This window comes from Taudactylus pleione, unplaced genomic scaffold, assembly GCF_031769625.1.
Source record: "Taudactylus pleione unplaced genomic scaffold, aTauple2 ptg000609l, whole genome shotgun sequence".
Classification (NCBI taxonomy): Eukaryota; Metazoa; Chordata; class Amphibia; order Anura; family Myobatrachidae; genus Taudactylus; species Taudactylus pleione.
The window spans coordinates 6,402,893-6,422,366 of NW_028285011.1; the positions used below are offsets into that span (position 1 = coordinate 6,402,893).

The window sequence follows — 19,474 nt, forward strand, 5'->3', positions numbered from 1 at the left end:
AAAATGTCTCAATCTCAAAATCCCCCCTCTCCGTCACTACCACCCTCAGACGAGGACGGCCCTTCCTCTCCTGCCCCTTCCACTAAGGAAGACATACTAGCCCTGCGGTCATTGATTACTGACTTTAAGGAATCCCTGGAGACTAAACTCGACAAAGTCGTCACATCTATCAGGTCCGATATCTCCTCCCTAGCCTCTAGGACAACTAAACTGGAATCCCGTCAGGTCATTCTCCACAAAACTCAGACGGATACCCATAGAGATCTAGATCATATCGCTCAGGAACTCTCTGATCTCCGCACGAAAAATGAAGATCTCGAAAATCGAGAGAGAAGAAATAACCTTCAAATTCGCAATGTTCCTGAATCCATTACACTGGACTCTTTAGAACCCTATTTACACAGATTGTTTTCCTTTCTTCTCCCTGACATGGGGTCTCGTCAACTGCCATTGGAACGGGCACATCGGGCTCTTCGGCCTAAACCTCGGGATGGTGATCCCCCCAGAGATGTCATCATGAGATTCCTTAGCTTCAAAGACAGAGAAGCAGTCCTAGCTCTGACCCGGGGCAAGCCTCATATTCTTTACGAAAACACTAAGCTTCAATTTTATCAGGACCTTGCTCCCACGACGATTATTAAACGAAGAGAACTTCGGGATTTGACAGAGGCCCTACGCGATCGTGGAATACGTTACAGTTGGGGGTTTCCATTCAAGCTTATAGTTGATCTTCATGGCAAAACTATCGTTATACGGGACCCTAGAGAGGGGAGAGACCTCCTGACGCACTTAGAAGAATCGGGTCCCCCTGCCCACTGCTCTAGAGATAACCCTTGAATCTACCCACTCTTTATTGATAGAGTCCTTCTACCCACCCCAAGGGCCTTGTTACTTTTACTAATGAAAATACAATACCACCTGTTATTGATTATTCCTCGCAGGTTTTATTCATAGTATTGTACTACTACAGAAATTGTATATTTGTCATATTTTTCCTATATATGTTTAATGTTGACATTACTCGTGGAATTTATATATTTCACTGTTTCATGTTTGTAATCGGACAAGTGGGATGTAAACTTGGAATACAAATTAATACCTATCCTTAGGTAATACACCACTTGCTTATCTCCATTTTATGTTTCATTTATTAGGTTTATTCAATATCACTAATTGCAAGTACTGTGCCATATCTTGTGTTGATAAATTAATTTCAACTAGCATTATTTTTATTCTTAAAATGTGTATTTTTCTACTATTATAGGCCTTGCAATGTTTAAAATGTTGGCACACACCCAGAGGGTTTAAGACCTATTTTGCTCTATCTAGTTCTGAATTGTATTTTTTTTTCTTTTTCTGTTTTTTTTTTTTTTTAAGCTGTATCTTGGATATATTTGGTACACAATAACTTAACTATATATTTTTCCTTTTTTTTTACTACTTTTCTGGTTTAACTATAAATACTATTTTCAATTTTCCCAGAGGTTAAGTAGACAAAGTCCTGTTTATCTCATTGGACTCTTTAGTCCTAATCTCTGTATGTGTTAACCTACGCTGGTTTCGTGGATTCCGCATTCAGATTCCATTCATATTTTCCCTTTTCCTGATCTTTCCTTCCCTTTTTTCTTTTTTCTTCCTTCTTTTTCACTTTTTCTTCTCCTCTTGAGCGAGTCGGGATTTTAGAGTTTGTTTTTTTTAATTTGTTTTCTTATTTCCTTTTTCCTCTTCTTCCTCGTTTACTGTTCATTTTTATCCTATTCCCTTTTTATTTGGTTCATTGAATTTGTCAAGATGCTCTTCACTGTCGTTTCTATGAACGTTAAGGGTCTTAATTCCCCCCAAAAACGCTCATTGCTTTTCCGCACTGTTCGTGGCCTTAAAGCCGGGATAGTACTACTACAAGAAACCCATTTCCGCGCTCCCTGCCATCCAACTCTTCGATCTAAGAATTTCTCCACTGTGTTATATTCTTCAAGCTCAAGCAAACATAATGGTGTTGCCATTCTAATTAATAATAAACTTCCTTTCACTCAACACTCTGTTTTCACAGACTCGGACGGTAGATTCATTATTCTAACTGGAAAACTGGGGCACTTAGAGGTGACAATAGCTAATGTTTATGCTCCCAACACGGGTCACATCTCGTTTTTTAACTCCTTTTTTTCGGTCTTAAATAAACGTAGAGCGGGATATCTCATAGTGGGTGGAGACTTCAATACTGTTCTTAATCCAGACCTAGATAAATCACATTTTTCAAATAATACCCATGTAAATTGGCTCGCTAAATTCCTTAATAAGCATATTCAGGACTCAGGGCTCTTTGACGCCTGGCGGGCACTCAATCCATCTTCTCGAGACTATACCTTTTTCTCCTTCGCCCATCATACATATTCTAGGATCGATTTATTTCTCTGTTGTACTCAAGCTTCCAAACATCTCCTAGACTCAACTATAACACCTAATTCATGGTCGGACCATTCTATCCTCACAACCTCTTATGATCTTCTTGATACGCCTGCATCCAGACCATCTTGGCGATTAAATGAAACCCTCCTGAAGATCCCACAATTTCAGACTAGGATCAGATCCGCATTAGCTGACTATTTCTCTACTAATTTGGCGGAATCCCCTTGCTCACCCTTGGTTTGGGAGGCCCACAAATCCGTAATCCGTTGACACATTATTAGCTATGCCTCTTTTAGGAATAAGGAGCGTAAACTTAAACTGTCTCTTCTGACTGACGAAGTCAAACAATTAGAAACCTCCCACAAACAAAACCCATCCCCCCATATCTATAAAAAACTCATATCTGCCAGAAATGACCTTAATGCAATTTTATCTGAAAAAAACTAACAATCTCTCCGCTGGCTCAATCAACGCTTTTACGAAAAAAGTAATAAAGCAGACACATTATTGGCCAATAGATTAAAATCCCGGAAGGCTAGAACAGCCATACAGGCCATACAAGATAGGAATGACATCCCTCAATATAACCCAGCTACCACAAATGGCATCTTTCAGACATACTATGATCAACTATATAATCTTGCAGATGCAACCAATGCGAATCCTAGCATTAATTCAAGAACTATTGATTACCTTTCCTCCTGTGGTCTTCCTAGTATTGATGCACAAATGGCAGAAATGCTGGGACTTCCTATTACCGAGGAAGAAACACGCCTTGCTCTTAAAACCCAAAAGCCTTCAAAAGGCACCTGGCCCTGATGGCTATCCCATATCCTATTATAAAACATTTCAAGACTCCTTAGTTCCACACTTGACTAAGATGTTTAATAAAATTTTAGACGGTGAAACCTTTCACCCATCTACTACTAAAGCTACCATCACAGTTATCCCTAAATAACAATCCACTGACATCAAAAACCAAACATTGCAATTTAAAAGCTATACAAAAGTCCAAGCATAAAAAGGGAAATATAAAATGCATATATAGGGGTATAATTACTAAAGTGCAGGTTTTTAGACAGTTCTTGCCCATAGCAACCAGATTCCAGCTATTATCTTCTAGATTGGTGCTAGATAAATGATACATAGAATCTGACTGGTTGCTATGAGCAACAACTCCACTTCTAAAAACCTGCACTTTAATAAATATACCCCATGGAGATAAAACCATTTAAATGTGATTAAGCAATGGAAAAAAAAGCTGAGACATCTAAATTGGGCTTCCATATATTACAAAGATCTGCACCTTTGTAGGTGTCACAGTTTCTAAAATGGCAACTTACCATAGAGGAACTTTAGACTATGCAGATTTATTAGACTATTTAGCAGACTGGCAGATCAGACAACAAATCTTGCCTGAACAGATTTTGACAAAATCTACTTTTAATGCCGTTACCTTTACACAGTTAATAGATCCAAATGCCTGCATGTCATGTATGTAATAAATGTTACCACGTGAATTTAGAAGTTACTAGTTTCTAGCAATAACTTATTAATTCTTTGCCCCTCTATGCCCTTGTTGTACAGTAAGTGATAATTCCAGATTTTATGCTAGAAGATGGTCATCTTTCAATATAGATCTTCTTGGTGATGGATGTTTATATCCTTTCAGCAACTAGAGCCTAGAAAGCATTCAGCATAATGATTTTTCTCCAAATGTGCCCCTTTGCACAATAACTTTGTAAAGAAACCTAACTCCCCATTACAGATTTGAAAAAATAGTTTTATTAAGCAATAGCTGGGATACCCGCCGTTGCCCGGGTTGAAGACTGGACCCTGAAGTACACCTGCAGCCTTTACTTGTTTACATTGTCCTCGCCTATCACCCCATTCCATTGATCCTGAAAAAGGACCCCACTGTTTGCTAACATGCATGCAGACAGAACAGTGACGTAACTACAAAGGGTGCAAGGGGTGCGACAGCTGTGGTGCCCGAGCTGTCTCTGTGGCCCGCTGCTCCCCCTTGCACCCAGTCACGCACACAAGGTGGGCCTAGTCAGGGCCGCCGAGGCGGGCCCGGGTGTCAGCAGATTACAGATAGACCTGGAGATCTGCAGGTAGACATGGAGAGACAGCGCCGGCAAGCGCGAGGCAATCAGAGCTCGCAGACCGGCAGCCGTTCAGCAGTTGCGGCTCCTGACTTGCTGCCGGTGCGCAAGCTCCGATTGACTCGCGATATGTCCATGTCTGTCACTGCACCAGCTGTAATTAGCTAGCAGCCAGGCGCCAAATACACACCTGCTGGCTGCCGATGTCACACAGGGGGAGGAGAGTTGCGGGGGGGGGGGAAATAATGTGTAAGGGGCATTACTGTGTGGCATAATGTGCAAGTGGTACTACTACTACTACTGTGTGGAATACTTTGTGTTATATGGGGCACTACTACTAAGAAGCATAATTTGTAAAGGGCATTACTGTGTGGTATAATGTGTAAGGGGCCTTACAGTGTAGTGTAAGGGGCATTACTGTGTGGCATAATGTATAAGGGGCACCACTACAGCGTATGTGTATAAGGGGTACTACTGTGTGGCAAAACTTGAATGGTCACTGTGTGGGAGCAAATGTGGGTTTTTTTTACCTCAGAGTTCTATGTGGCCCCCAAAGTTCTAGTTACGTCCTTGCAAATACAGAGGGCTGCCTAATATATATGGTTACTTTAAAAAGTACTAATTTAATATGAACTTGCATGAGTCAAAGTTTTCGGAGTCTGTGAGATTAAAGGGATACATTTGTAGCTTTGATACAGGTGTTTGGCAGACTGCCAATTTCCACTGGAGCCAGCCTTGGAACCTGTGTAATGTAAGAATGTCCCCATTTTTAGGGATTGTGTGATAGTGTGTGGCCCTGATGAAGTTCAGACTTAGGCAAAAACCTAATCATGGTCAAACTATGCCACCATGCCAAATTTGGTGGAGCTAGGTCCATAAAGGACAAACAGACTTTCTCAATTATATAGTTCCACAATCTATTAACCTCTTCAGTGGGATAAGATGCATCTAATACTTCAGTGGGAAAAAAAAGACAAGGATAATGTTGAGCAGTCCCCATTACGTTCTGTATCCAAAATGCAGAAGCCATTCGGAGGGTCAGAATTTTTTTTTTTTTCTACTTCATTAACAAAATGATTTTTATTAAAATTGGTTTGATCCATGCTGTATAATTACTCAGGCTTTATGTATGCTTGCCTACAGATGTTCATTGCGTGGTACTTCATCTTCTGATTGCAACAATTCTCAGACATTGGAAGAAAATAGGAATCTCTTCATATTGATTGTGGTCTCTGTACAAGGAGAGTACAACTGAGTATGTTAAACTATCTAATGCCACTCAGATTAAAAACACTCACAACTGTATGGTATAACTGGGGTTTGTCCAGTGGGGTTGGCAAGTAATGAAAGTCTAACCTCCATGGCCAAAGACAATGTTGTGTTCAAACAAGTGTGCATACAGCACAATACAGAGTACTTTAATGATTCTGTACATTTCAATTGTTTAATAGTTGTAGGATAATGTGAAGTATTCTCATCACGTGGCAATGTACTTGGTTTATTAACAAGAGACCTACAAATGAATTATTTTTGTGGAACATCTTATACAGTTGTGCATGCAAACTGTAGCAGGTTTTGGGACAACTAATCTATACAATATCTCACTTCCTTTATGCACAACGCAACATGACTGTGTGCTTTGTGCATGTGGTCTATGCTGTAAACATAATGGTACTTTCGTGTGACTGTAAGAACAAGCCAGTGTAATATCCATTTACTATATCTTTAAAATATATAGAATACATACCAAGCTTAATTTTTTTTAATCTCTCCCGTCCTGGAAAACTGCCATTATTCTGAGTCTGCAATCCTCGGACAAACTCTGTGAACTCGCACTTCCATGTTGATATGTGATGAAGTCTAGAGTGAGAATAAAAATCTGAAATAAAACTGGAGTCCACTGTTTTAGGCAACTGTGAAGTGGCCGCCTTGGTAGGCAAATGTACCATAGTGCTTTTTGTGCTTGAAGGCCCCTGGAGCGAATGGTGAGCACCATTGAGTTTTGTGTTATTGTGCAAATATGATGAGACTGAGCTTGACACAGTCCAGTGAGGATCCCATGATACCTCTGTGTCTCCACGGTTTGGTTGTAACTGCTCTAAAGTGCAGTCTGTAGTGCCTGTGCTAGATTTTTTCTGCTGCTGCATTAAAAGAAGTCTACTTGCAAAAGAATTATTTCCATGCACGGAGATATCCAGCAGCTTCAAGGCACCATTAGAGCTACAGTTTAGTCCATTGACCACAACCATGTTGTCTTTATTGTTTTGTACTCCATTATTTTTGTGAGCAGAAGATCCTTCCTCCAAATTCCAGATTTCAAAATCTTTCCTCTCTTCAAACATTTCATCTTCCTCCCATCCATCCATTCCATTTGCTTGATTGATGCCTGTCGCAGAATGATTTCTAGAGTGGGATTGCCATGGAAGAATAAGGGAATTAGATATGGAGAGAAAAAAATGCATCATTATGCACCTAATAATTGTATTTTTACCATTCTATTTTAATGAATGAATGAATGAATGAATGAATGAATGAATGTATGTATGTATATTTTAAGTTTTCTTTAAAATAGTTTGTGAAGGTTATCCACTATGCCAGCTAGGTTCCCAAACTCCACCATTACAGTCCAGGTTTTAAGGATAAATTCACTGAGGTACTAATTAAAACACCTGTGCTCAAGCATGGATATCCTTAAAACGTGGACTGTAATGGCAGAGTTCTGCCATATCGAAGAGTAGCGTCAAACAGGTGCTTTAAATGCTACGGCTATGCGCTAGACACTATCACTCTCTCACACAAGAGAAATTACTGTATGCAACATTTTCAAAGCCTAACTTCTCTCATGTGACAAGGAATTGTTTCACCCCCCCCCCCCCTTTCACTTGAACATGGGCTTCCTAGTCTAGAAAGCACTTCTGTTTGCAGCACATATGTAACCCCAACTTAACTTTTAGTCTGAGGCTTTTCTCCATTCGCATTGCAACTACCCAGCCCTCATACAAAAAAATGACACAATATCATCCTGCTCACAGAGTATTTTTTTCCTGAAATACTCTGAAGCTGTGAAAATTCCATGGCTTAGATAAGCTACAGACTAATATATATATGTACTACAAATGCAGGGACAACTAGGCAAGCAGGGGATGAATAATGAAAGTGCTCAGACCACAGTCAAAATACACATTACATTGAAAAAAAAAAGTTTTTGTTATTTTATAAAAACTTTCTTTATTAATATAGCAGCAGAAATATTGTCTACATATGAATGATGAGGTTATACAGACAAATACAGTTCATGACTGTTAAAGGCTGTACCATCCCTTACTAGCATTAAAACTACTTAGAGGACATGTGCTCAGAGAAGTTGACCAGTGTAAACCAATGTCTTTCCCTTTTGGGTTAGATGTCGTAACTTATCTTACCAATTACAAACTTTCCTCAAAACACTGCTACTGTGTGTTCCAATAAGTCCCAGTCCACTACACTCAAGACATCAGTCTGACAGTTTTTGTGTTACAAGAAACAAGGACATCAGAGTGGACATAGTGACAAGATTATAAATACATAATACAAGCAATAGAAAACTAATTTTGATTAAATGCAAAAGACGAAACAGGTCAAATATATAACAATATAACACACATATTGATATATATGCCATCACCTTCTACTGCTATGAAGAAATTCAGCGCATGTGTACAAACAGTGTAATTCCTGATAATACTTACGATTTGTGGTCTAGTATCTCTCTAGCATCACTGCTTGACACAGGTAATGGATCTTCTGGTTTGCGTTTAGAGGTAAAGTTCAAGCCTTTCTGAACACTAGACTGCTTTGTGTAAAGCTGGTAGGGAACATAGGAAAGAAGGCGTCCAGCTTTTATGCTGTTAAAATAAACCAGAGGGGGAGGGAATGGATAATGTCAATACAGTTTGAGAGACAGCACAGATGGTCGAACACCACAAACCAGGTATCATCAAAAAGAAACTGTTAGATAAAAAAAATAGATTATCTGGCTTTAAAACGGGTGAATCCTTTTATTTCAAGGAGAAAATATGCCCAAGCAAAACATTGTAAGGAACATTAGAAATATGAAAAGAAAAATGAGAAAAAGATTCCTATTGAGGATGCATTAAAGTTTATTGCTGCAGATGCTTTACTCTAAGATAGAACACAGCAACTGATAGTCTAATAAAAGTTTTTTGGCTATTTAATTTATAGGGCACCACAAGTGGTCTGCAGCACCATACAGAGGGTTAAACAATAAAACAGTACAGGGTAAAACAGTACAGTAAATAGCAAATAGCACTACAAATCTCAACACAGCCACTAAAGCAAGGGGTGCAATGTACTTCTTAGCGTGGGCGCAGAGAACGGCTCTAGGTCGTCTGAAGAAACAAAAACAGAGGTGGAGTGGAGTCCAGGGGCCGAGAGAGCCCAAGGAGGAGGTGTAGAGCAGTGTTTGACACATTTTTTAAAAATCTATAGGAGCGTACACACTAGACGATATGCTCCCTGAGCGATATCGTCTAGTGTGTCCCCGGCAAGCTGTGCTCAATGTATTTCATGACATTGAGCACACCCCCTGAACGATATCATTAACAAATATCGTTCAGCGCCGGGCTCTCTCCCCCATTCCATAACGATGTCATCAGGTTGGCCTGCATGTTAGCCCGATGAACGATAATGACGAACGACCCGCAAGAACGCGCGTCGTCGTTATCGTTCATAGTTTGTTAAAAATGGACGATAAAGTGGACAACTGAACGATAACGATATCGTTCAGTCGTCCACTTTAATCGCCCACTGTATACACACCTTATGAGTCAGACTATCGTCTGCAACCAAAATATATAAAAACTTATATTGAACATCACTCATTTATTACCAGTTATTTATATAGCGCACACATTCCGCAACGCTTTAGAGACATACTTGGCCATTCACATCAGTCCCTGCCCCAGTGGAGCTTACAATCTATATTCCCTACCACATGTACGCACACATACATACTAGGGTTAATTTTTTTTGGGGGGGGAGCCAGTATACCTACCAGTATATTTTTGGAGTGTGGGAGGAAACCGGAGCACCTGGAAGAAACCCATAGAAGCACAGGGAGAATATACAAACTCCACATTGTTAGGACCACAGTGGGAATCGAAACCACGACCTCAGTGCTGTGAGGCAGTAATGCTAACCATTACTGCATGCCCCTTCAATGGTCCTCAGGCTTTCCCTCATGCCATCAGACCCTAGTAGATGCCTGTCTTTGGTGTCCAATTCATATTATACCACCATGTCAGTCTGACCTATCACAGTGCCCCCAATTTGTTATAGACTCACTCACCACAGTACCCAAATACATAGTATGCCCCACCCACAGTGCCCCCAAAAAATAGTATGCCAGACCACAGTGCTCACAATACATAGTATGGCCTAACAAAGTGCGTCCAAAATGTGTCAATGTGTATAATTTAAATTAATGTGTACAGAGAGAAACAGATGCTGTCCCTGCATCTACTGCCGAGGATGGGATCTGAGACACCAACAGAATGATAGGTGGGTAAGTACCTGACTTACATGTAATTGGGCAGATGCAGGAACACCAGGGAAATCATGTGGAGCCAATCCTGGTGAAAGTGTCTGACGTGGTCTATTAAGGAGCCCTAACACCCTCTCTGGCCCTGCTGTTGCTACCAAGTATACATTCGTGCTCTGCAGGAAGAGCCCCTGGAGTACGAGAAGCCCAGAGAGTTTCCTGACAAACCAGCCTAAGCTGTCCAGCGGGTAATGAAGGGCAGCCAGCACCATGACACCACGTCACATGTAACAGTTATACAGCAGTCCTCCTCGCGGGTTGCTTCTGTGTGTCTTAAGCCGGTAGGGTTAAGTGGATTCTACGGTGCTGCAGGGTCCGTCATGTTAGTGTCTACAGTCTTGGGGTCTATTCTCACTGCCGGCAGAATTCCACCTTGTGCCACATAAACATGGTAAAGTGACGCAGGACCTTTATCTTGCTCACCAGCAGGCTGTGCGCTCTCAGTCGCTAGCCGGTGAGGTGCTGTGGAGCTCTTCAGTGCAGGGTCCACTGACACTGCCACCAAGGCTTCCAGGTTGCGATGGGAGAGTCCTGTGTCATGCTACCGGCAGGCTGTATGGTCTCAGCCGCTGGCTGGCGAGGTGCTAAGGGACTATCAATGCAGGGTTGCCGACAATGTTGCTGTGGCTCCTCGGTTGTTAGGCGTTTTACTTACAGATGGGCCAATACTCTTTTCGGCGCTGCAAAGCGTTCTCCAGGACCCCATGTAAATTTTGAAACAGTGTCTCTCCAATCACTAAAAGGGGGTGGGTCCTGATTTGTAGGACTACAGCTGGAGTCATGTATGTTGAAGTTGAGGGAGCAGAGTTTTGTTTCTAACCAAAACAAACTCATCAGTGACGATACAACATCATCACTGACAGGCCGGGGTCTCTGCAAATTCGGTAACCAGATGTAAAATCTTATGGTATGTACACACAGAGCGATTTTAACGCACGATTTGAACGATATCTTTCATATCATTCAAATAGTTCATTTTTTGCTCCCTACCAACGACCAGCGATGCGCGGGCAAGTATGGACGATAGCGATATCGTCCATCGCCCGTGCATGCTGTCCAACCTGCTCGATATCGAGCAGGTTACTATAGGGAGGTCGCTATAGTCGTTGGTAAGTTGGTGGTGTGCTGGATGATTGATACTGATCATCCAGCACACCAGGGAGGGTGCAGGACGATCAGCCAGCGATATTGTATCACTGGCTGATCGCTCCATGAGTACGCATCAAACCCCAGAGCTATTCAATTCACCGCACTGTTTGGTCCGACTAAAGGATTTCTTCTCGCAGCCCCCTGAGGGTGCGAGGAGAAATCAGACAAGTGTGCCGACCGCCCGGCTGTTTTCCTGCTTAGCTCGGCACTAACAGCCGCTCAGCCAGCATTTTAGTCGAAGAATGACGGTTCTCGCGACTAAACACTCAAGTCGAGAGAACTGCCATTCTCTGAATTAAAGGGGCAACTATCGGGCCAAACTGAATAGCTCCGGATGCTCCCTCCCGGGGATATTCAGCATCGCACTGAATTCAATCGAGCTCTATGTGGTGACATGGTTAAGTGGTAGATGGATATGAATAGGTGAGTTTTCAGCGGCTGCGTCAACCAATGCAGACTGGTGGGTAGCCTGATAGAACAAGGGAGATCGTTACAACAGTGGGTGGCAGCATGGAAGAAATCTTGAATTCTGGAGTGAGATGTGGTGACCAGAGGGGAGGAAATGCGGCGGCATTTGTTTGAAGAGGGTTCTGTAGGGAAAGGGGAGCCAATGCAAGACTTGGCAGAAAGGGGAGGCAGAAGTGGAGCGGCGGGAGAGGAAGATAATTCTAGCTGCAGTGTTGAGTACAGATTGGAGAGGAGCAAGATGGGAGTAAGGAGAAGGTTCTCTAGTCGAGGTGAGAGATGATCAGTGAGTGGACAATGGTTTTGGTGGCACCCTGGGAGAGAATGTGTCTAATGCAAGCGATGTTGCAGAGCTGGAACAGACAGGATAGAGCAAGAGATTGAATGTGGGGAACGAAGAATAGGGAAGAATCAAGAATGACTCCCAGGCAGCAGAGCTGAGGAATAGAGGAGATAGTGGTGTTGTTTACAGTGATAGAGAAATTAGAACAGTGGAGACTTTAGATGGAGGTAGCACCTCCATCTAGTTTTGGCCATGTTGAGTTGGAAAAAGCGCTCGGGCATCCAGGAAGAGAGAGGCAAGCTGGACACCAGGATAAAGTCACCTAGGATGAGGTAGTGGGGAAGTCAGGCAACAAACTTGCCAAGGAATTGGGAAGTGGGGCAAGGAGGACAGTAGGTGACTGGATACATGGAGATGGATAGAACGGCCTTCAAAAAGGAGGTGAGGGGGGATGACATGAAAGGTACAGCTGGGGTATAGGAAGATGCCCACTAAGCCGCCTGGGCAATCATAAGGTCTGACAGATTGGGTGAAGGAGAGGCTCCCATAGGAGAGAGCAGCGGAGGATGCAGGGTCAGTGGAAGAAAGAAAGGTTACAGTGTTAGCAAGAAAGTTATGAGAACTGGAGATGAAGATGTCATGGGTAATTTGTTACAGATGGATTTTGGATTCCAGAGGGCACAGGACAAAGGGAAGTGAGGAGATATGGATGAGAATGGCAGGATTGCTGGTATGTGGGGGAGGGCCAGGTATGAGAGGGAGATGAGGGCAGAGGGTGAGGACACACTGTGACGGTAAATAATGGTGGAGAAAGTGATAAATTGAGAGCAGTAAATACAACAAAAAGCAATACAAATCGAGCACAGTCATAGTTGGTACTCAAGGGTAAGCTGTTGAGAGTTGCAGTGTGTACAGTAGACAGATCAGTTAAATTGGCAAATATGCAGGTCAAAGAGCAGTGCAGGTAAGATTATAAGTACAACTACAACAGTGTATTGTTAAGGGGAATATTCAGGAGATGTTAAGGGAGTAGGAGGGAAATAAGATAACCAATGTTAAACAAATGGCAATGCAGATGGAAATTTTAAGGGTATAAAGGCAAAAAGATTTTGGTACAGAAAAAAAACAATTAGTATGCGAGGTGATAAGTCATTGCAATGTCCAGACAGGGAGTCAGTAAGTGTCTAGGTTATGCAGACAGCAGATGTTTGAGCTGGTGAGTTATATAACTCACAGAATGTTGATGAGAGCAGTCCTTTAGGAGCAGAGGTGATAGATAGATTATTCTCCCTCTGTATAACTCCAGGTTAACTCCAATATCCATATAAAAATCTCATAACACTTTAAAAAACTATACACTTAAAAAACCCAAACAAACCATAACAGCTTATGCTGTGTGAAGATCAATTGATGGGCCAATATATTGTGCCCCCGTCAGCCAGTGTGTACAGACGCTATGTCTGGACGACGTCGTTCAGACATACTGCATCGGCTATGCTGCACAGCCGATGACCAGATATGTGTGCAGACATATCTTTCCATCGGCAAGTGTGTACAGGCGATTAGCCAATCGCCCGTACACAGGGGCGCCAAGAGGGGGGGGAGCCGCGAGCGGGTACTAATTACCCGGGTCCAGCACTGTTCCCCATCCCTCATAGGTCACAGCAGCCCAGCACACGCTGCTGTGTGCTGGGCTGCACTGGGAGACTGTCCGAGGCTGCTAAAGCAGTAGCCAGAGAATTCTCCTATGCCAAGGGGTGGGGGGGTGATCACAGCACCCCCTCCCCAGCGCGTCGTGACGCAATTTATTTTTCCTTCATTTTTCCCCAAAGGGGCGTGGCGACGCCTACGATTAGGCCACGCCCCACCCGCTACAGCATGTAGACGACGGTCGTTCAGTGTGTATGAACGACCATCTGTAGATATATCTGCAGATCACTCGATCTGCACATATATCGCTATAGTTAGCAGCCTGATCTATACTGATTAAATAAGGCAATAGACATGTGTGGTACCTGATTAAACCCCCACCCCCAAAACTCTCCTCCCACAACAAAAGGTTCTTATCAAGTCTTAACACCGAGAGGCCAGTATATCAACAATAATTCACAATAATTCCCTGTCTTAATAAAGATTTAAAACTACTTGTAGAGATAACTGGGGATTTACTTAGCCAATATTTTCAAAGCGGTTATTGTGACATCAGTCTTTTGCTCCACTGATTTACTGCTACTGTAGTAATCGGCTCAAAATGATAAAAGATCATAATTATTTCATAAAGCTACATGGTGTCAATACAAACTGCTGTTGCCACGGCATTAAAATGTAGGCAACGGCACATCTCGCACCCCATACGGCTCACTCTCAGCCCGAATTTGGTTGTTTTGCAAGCACTTTGTGCGTATTCAGGCTGCTATAAAGTGTGGTTGTTGCCGCACTGATTTGCACCTGCTATGCATTCGCGGCTAATTCGATTGGCCCAATGGTGTCTCTTCGCCTCCCAATATGTAAAGTTTCCAGGAACAGTTTAAAAATAAATAAATAAATACCCAAGCCCATTTATACACCAATAAAACAGAAGCCTTTTTGCTGAAAACATTAACAAGTATTTTAAAAACATCTGTTCATTCGGTGCCAATTAATGGAATTTCATTACGTTGACTTTTAATGCAACCGGAAATCCAATGGAAAAAACAAACCTGAGAGACTAGTGCTGTCTATACCAAAAGCTCAGTCATAACATCAGCCCTATTGAGATGCAGATACCTACTGACACTATCTCTGCCTGCGACAGACAACCAAAACCAATTCCTGTACATGTGCAGATCATGGGAATTTACAGAAAGCCACCTGCTCATCATCCACTTCCAGAGTCGCTGTTTGTTAGAACAGTCCTATTTCAATTTGGAAAAGAGGAATATAAAAGGAAAAACAAATGATTACCTATCTGTTATCCACTCCGGACAGACAACCTTCTCATCTTTTAGCTCTTTGATCTTGCTATTCGGGAGATTAGTTGCTATAATGTGTGTGGTTTTAGAACGGGAATAGTAAACATGATGTTGGCCTCCATGCAGCATCATTAGATGTCGAAGCTGATCTGCAGTGGGATCTTAAACAAGAAATAAATGCGTTTACAAAAACAAATAAATGGAAAAAAAAAAAACACCTATTTTCATGAAGCATACTCACTCACATACAACATAATTCTCAAACAAAGGAATCGTTACTATTTTAGTATCTAATAATTGTAAACTCAAAATTATGCTTTGCCATCACAAACTTTACTGATATTTGAGGAATACTGGTCATTGTTGGCAATTTGATTAGAAATACTTTTCCCAATCATTAATACAAGTTGAGTCTCCCATATCCAAATAAAGTTTTTTTTTTAGCATGACAGATAGTGAAACCTTTGCTTTTTGATAGCTCAATGTACTTTGTTTAAGGAACAAAATTAAAAATATTGTATAACATTACCTTCAGGCTGGGTTATAAGGTGTATATGAAACAAATTAATTTCATGTATGTACACAAACTAGTGTTCACTCTAGCTCCGGCGGCAGGCAGGGCGCCGGAGCTAGAGAAGGCAACCTTATGCGCGCGCCTGAAAAGGGGGCGTGATCATGAAAAGGGGGCGTGTCTATAAGACGCGTCCCCTTTTCGTCATACTTGGGGGCGTGGCCGGCGCTTACTGTTATGCCGGGCAGCCCCCAAGCGCTGCAGAAAGGGAGAATAGATGCCGGGCGCATGCGCCCGACCTCTATTCTCTGGCGGTGACCGGGATGTCACCGTGACACCGCATGTTTCTCCACCCACGGGACACTGCGTCCCGCGGGTGAGAACGGCACCTGCAGGCTGTGAGGGCAGGGCGCTTTTTGCCCTCCTCCTGGAGGGCAGGGTGCTTTTTGCCCTCCAGAAGGAGGGCAGGGCGCCGCGCCCCGCTAAAACAGCCTAGCAGGAACGCTAACAAACTGTTTGAGCCATAAAATTATTATATAAAATGACCTGCAGGCTGTGTGTATAAGGTGTATATAAAACAAATGCATTCTGTGTTTAGATTTGGGTCTCATTCCCACGATATTTCATTATGGTATGCAAATATTCCTGAATACGGAATATTCCGGTATACAAAACACCCCTGGTCCCAAGCATTTTGGACATGGGAGACTCAAACTGTAATGCATTCCTCGTTCTTTCAAAAACTTTGTTCAATAGTTCCAATACTAGTCTATTGTAAGATTATTTTAGTCCCTTCTATTGCTCCACTACAGTTACATATATTTGCTAACTTGTGTGATTATAATTTATTTTAATTATTGTGTTAATACTTATTTTTGAGTCCATTGGGGGACCCTGGAAAATTGGGATATACAGGTTCAGCCTTGAGTGCAGGCACTTTAAATTTCTACACATCGATCCAGTAGAATGCACCTTCACACTTGCAGGAACAAGCTTCCCCACCTCAACACTGTAGAATTACTGAAGTGATCAATCTAGAAATAGTTTGATTGGACATCAGAGAAGACCAAAAGGTCCTCCATGTTTTGCAACTCAATGGCTCTATTAACATAAAGTATTTTGTCCCTCTAAGCAGGGCTCAGCACAAAGATAAGCACTATTGTCATAGAAAATTAGATCTGTAGACCCACAAGACACAACCTAACGCAAAAACACTGTGGGCAGTACAGATAATCAAAATAAAATCTGCAAGTAAAACTGCAAATCTGTCAAACTGGAGTGGCAGGATTGTTTCAGTCAGTAAAGGGTTAAAGCTGGTAGTGTCAAATGAACCCTCCGGTCTTCATCAAGAATCGTCACAAGGCGATGTGGGCTTTGCTGCCAGGAATTGATAATCGGAATTTTGAGGGACCAAAGAAAAAAAAAAAGCATGAAGTGATCTTCATAGGTGGCTTGTGAACAGCCAGACTTTCCCCAGGTAACAGATTTGAAACATCTTTCTTGTACACAGACATTTCAGAGTAGAGGCTCTAGAATAGGGATGGGGAACCTCAGGCCCGGGGCCATATAAGGCCCGCGGAATCATTTAGTCTGGCCCTCTGAGGGTTTTTTTCTGCTAGCCTCATCTGGATAGCAAAGTGCCTAGAATGGCACCCTGCAGCCAGAATCTATGCAGCAGTGCCGCCTGGAGCGTCCTTAGGATGCTTCAGATGGTCACAATGCTGCAGCATTGCTGTAATCACCGGCGATTGTGGCTCCGCCCCACATGTGACGTCACATGGAGGTGGTGTGGTCTGCACCGGGCCCGTGAACAATGTTATATATATCAGAATGACCCTGGGCAGAAAAAGGTTCCCCACCCCTGCTCTAGAAAGTGTCACTTTCAGGCTATGGAGTTCTTGTGCTGAGGGATTAGAAGTCAAGGTTCCAGGTTGGGAAAGGAACTGGAGGCGAGGAACCTGGATGTAGGTCCTCCTCATCCACAAGTACCGGATGTTGACAAGACTTGACTAAAAAGGCACGAGTCTAACCTACTGGGAGATGTTCACCAGTGTCCCCTCCAAGCGGGATTTGGTTTTAAGCTACACCCAGTAAGCAGTGGGAAACAAAGGAACACAATCCAGGTAAAGCACGGGAGAAAGCACTACGAGTAAGTACTTGGATGACGTACTGCGTACGCACACTTGATCCAGACGCAGAGCTGGTACAGAAGAATGGCACTTAGGAGATTGTACTCAGATGACGTACGGAGTATACACTGAAGATAACACTAGGAATGAATCACTAGAAGAAAGGAGCGTGGAACCTGGAAAGTTGTAACTGCAAGTAGTCACTGGAAGTAGCAAAGTTGTACAGGCAGCTTCCTGTTGACCAGAGCCCGACTAAATACCCTAAGGTAGTGGTCCATTGGAGAACAGTGTCAGCTGACAGCAACCAATGCTACCATTTGGTGAAGGGCTAATCAGGTGATATAGACTGTCATGGATGCATCTATGACAGTAACAGCAGAAACCAAATCACGGAGCAAACACATGGATGATTTGTGGGTGTTTGTTATGGGAGAATTTAGCCCAAAGTAGAAGGCCCAGACAGTTATCCTAAATAGCAGAGATGTGCACTCCTAGGAATTTTTCAAGGTCCTGGTTGACCCTTTGGCTGTCCATTACTCTGGGGATGATATGCTGTAGAAAACATCAGTTTAATTTTCATTTATTTGAAAAAGACTCCCCAGAATTTAGTGTGAACTAAGAATAAAGTCAGATCTCTATATGGCAATCATTAAAGATTAAGGGGGGAATTCAATTACAGGCGAAAAGTCAGAGGACGAAGTTTTCGCCATAATCGCTGCTTTTTCTGGGGATAAAGTCTCGGGCGCGTGCCCGCGTATCCAATTAGGAATCTGCGAAAAGGTAAGTAGCGAAAAATCCTGTACATTTTTGGGAATTCAGCCAGTCACCCCCCCAAATATGGTCTGACATTGTGGATCACTGTGGGATCCCCCAAATTGGCCAGCTAAAGGTATTAGGGCTTTTTAAACTTTGTCGGCAGGTGTTTTTTTTGCGTATTTAAATAGATAAAAAAATAGCATTTAGCAGGTTTTTTTTTTTTTTATTTTTTTAAATAACTACTCCCATTAAATTTGGGGTACATGAAAATGGGTGCAAGCATATTTTGAAGTCCCTAAAGTAATTTTAAAGAAAATATTCAAAAACGCACCTGTCGCTACCACCGGCAATCAAGAAAACACCTGCCACAAGTAAATTTTGCTAGTTTTTAATTGTGTCCCCCAAAATTTATTTTTCTCACCCAAAATTAAAGTCAATTTTTTGGGGTGTCCTAAGGGATTTTTTCTTTTTTTTTTACACAGATTAAATTAAGGGGACATTCTAAAGGCTGCAGGCTGTTTATTTATTCAGCACCCCTAAACCCCAATTCTGCACTTTTTTTTCACCATCTATTACATGGTGAAAACTTATCCCTGTTTTTTAACAAAGACTTTTCAGACCTGCGAAAAGTCTTTGAAATTTAATATGGGGAAAATAGAAACAGGCGAAAAGGACGTCATCGGCGATAAACTATCGCAGATAACTGACTTTCGCCCCATATTGAATATGGCCCCAAGCAGCTAGAGTGGGAGCAGAAGGTAGACATTTAAGCGGAGTGAAGTACTGTGACATCTTTTAGAAGATTTAGGACTTGCTTGACATGCCTTCTGTAATCAGAGAGGAATTGAGAAAAGATGAGAATATCATCCAGATACAGGACCACAAGTTTGCACAGTAGATACTGAAAGATTTCATTGATAAAAGTATGGAAAACCAGAGCATTACTAAAAGTAAACATAATGGCCATCAGGAGTGTTAAAGTCTTCCACTAGTCACATATTTTGATTCAGTTGAAATTGTAGGCTCCTCGGAGGTTCCGTTTGGTGAATATAGTAGCTACCTGTATTCAAACAAGACTAATGGTAGAGGATATTATTTATTAATGATGATGCTGTTC

At 42.3% G+C, this 19,474-nt stretch overlaps 1 protein-coding gene across 1 annotated transcript in view; it reads right to left on the reverse strand.

Annotated features, from left to right (window-relative positions):
* The window catches only part of REV1 (REV1 DNA directed polymerase), a 148,925-nt gene that overhangs the window by 100,917 nt on the left and 28,534 nt on the right, over nt 1–19,474 (reverse strand). Inside the window, exons 4-6 of the mRNA XM_088454127.1 lie at nt 14,954–15,122; nt 8,243–8,398; nt 6,262–6,917 (exon numbers count right to left, since the gene is read on the reverse strand). Coding sequence (XP_088310253.1) covers nt 6,262–6,917; nt 8,243–8,398; nt 14,954–15,122 — 981 coding nt within the window. The remainder of the gene's footprint in view (nt 1–6,261; nt 6,918–8,242; nt 8,399–14,953; nt 15,123–19,474) is intronic.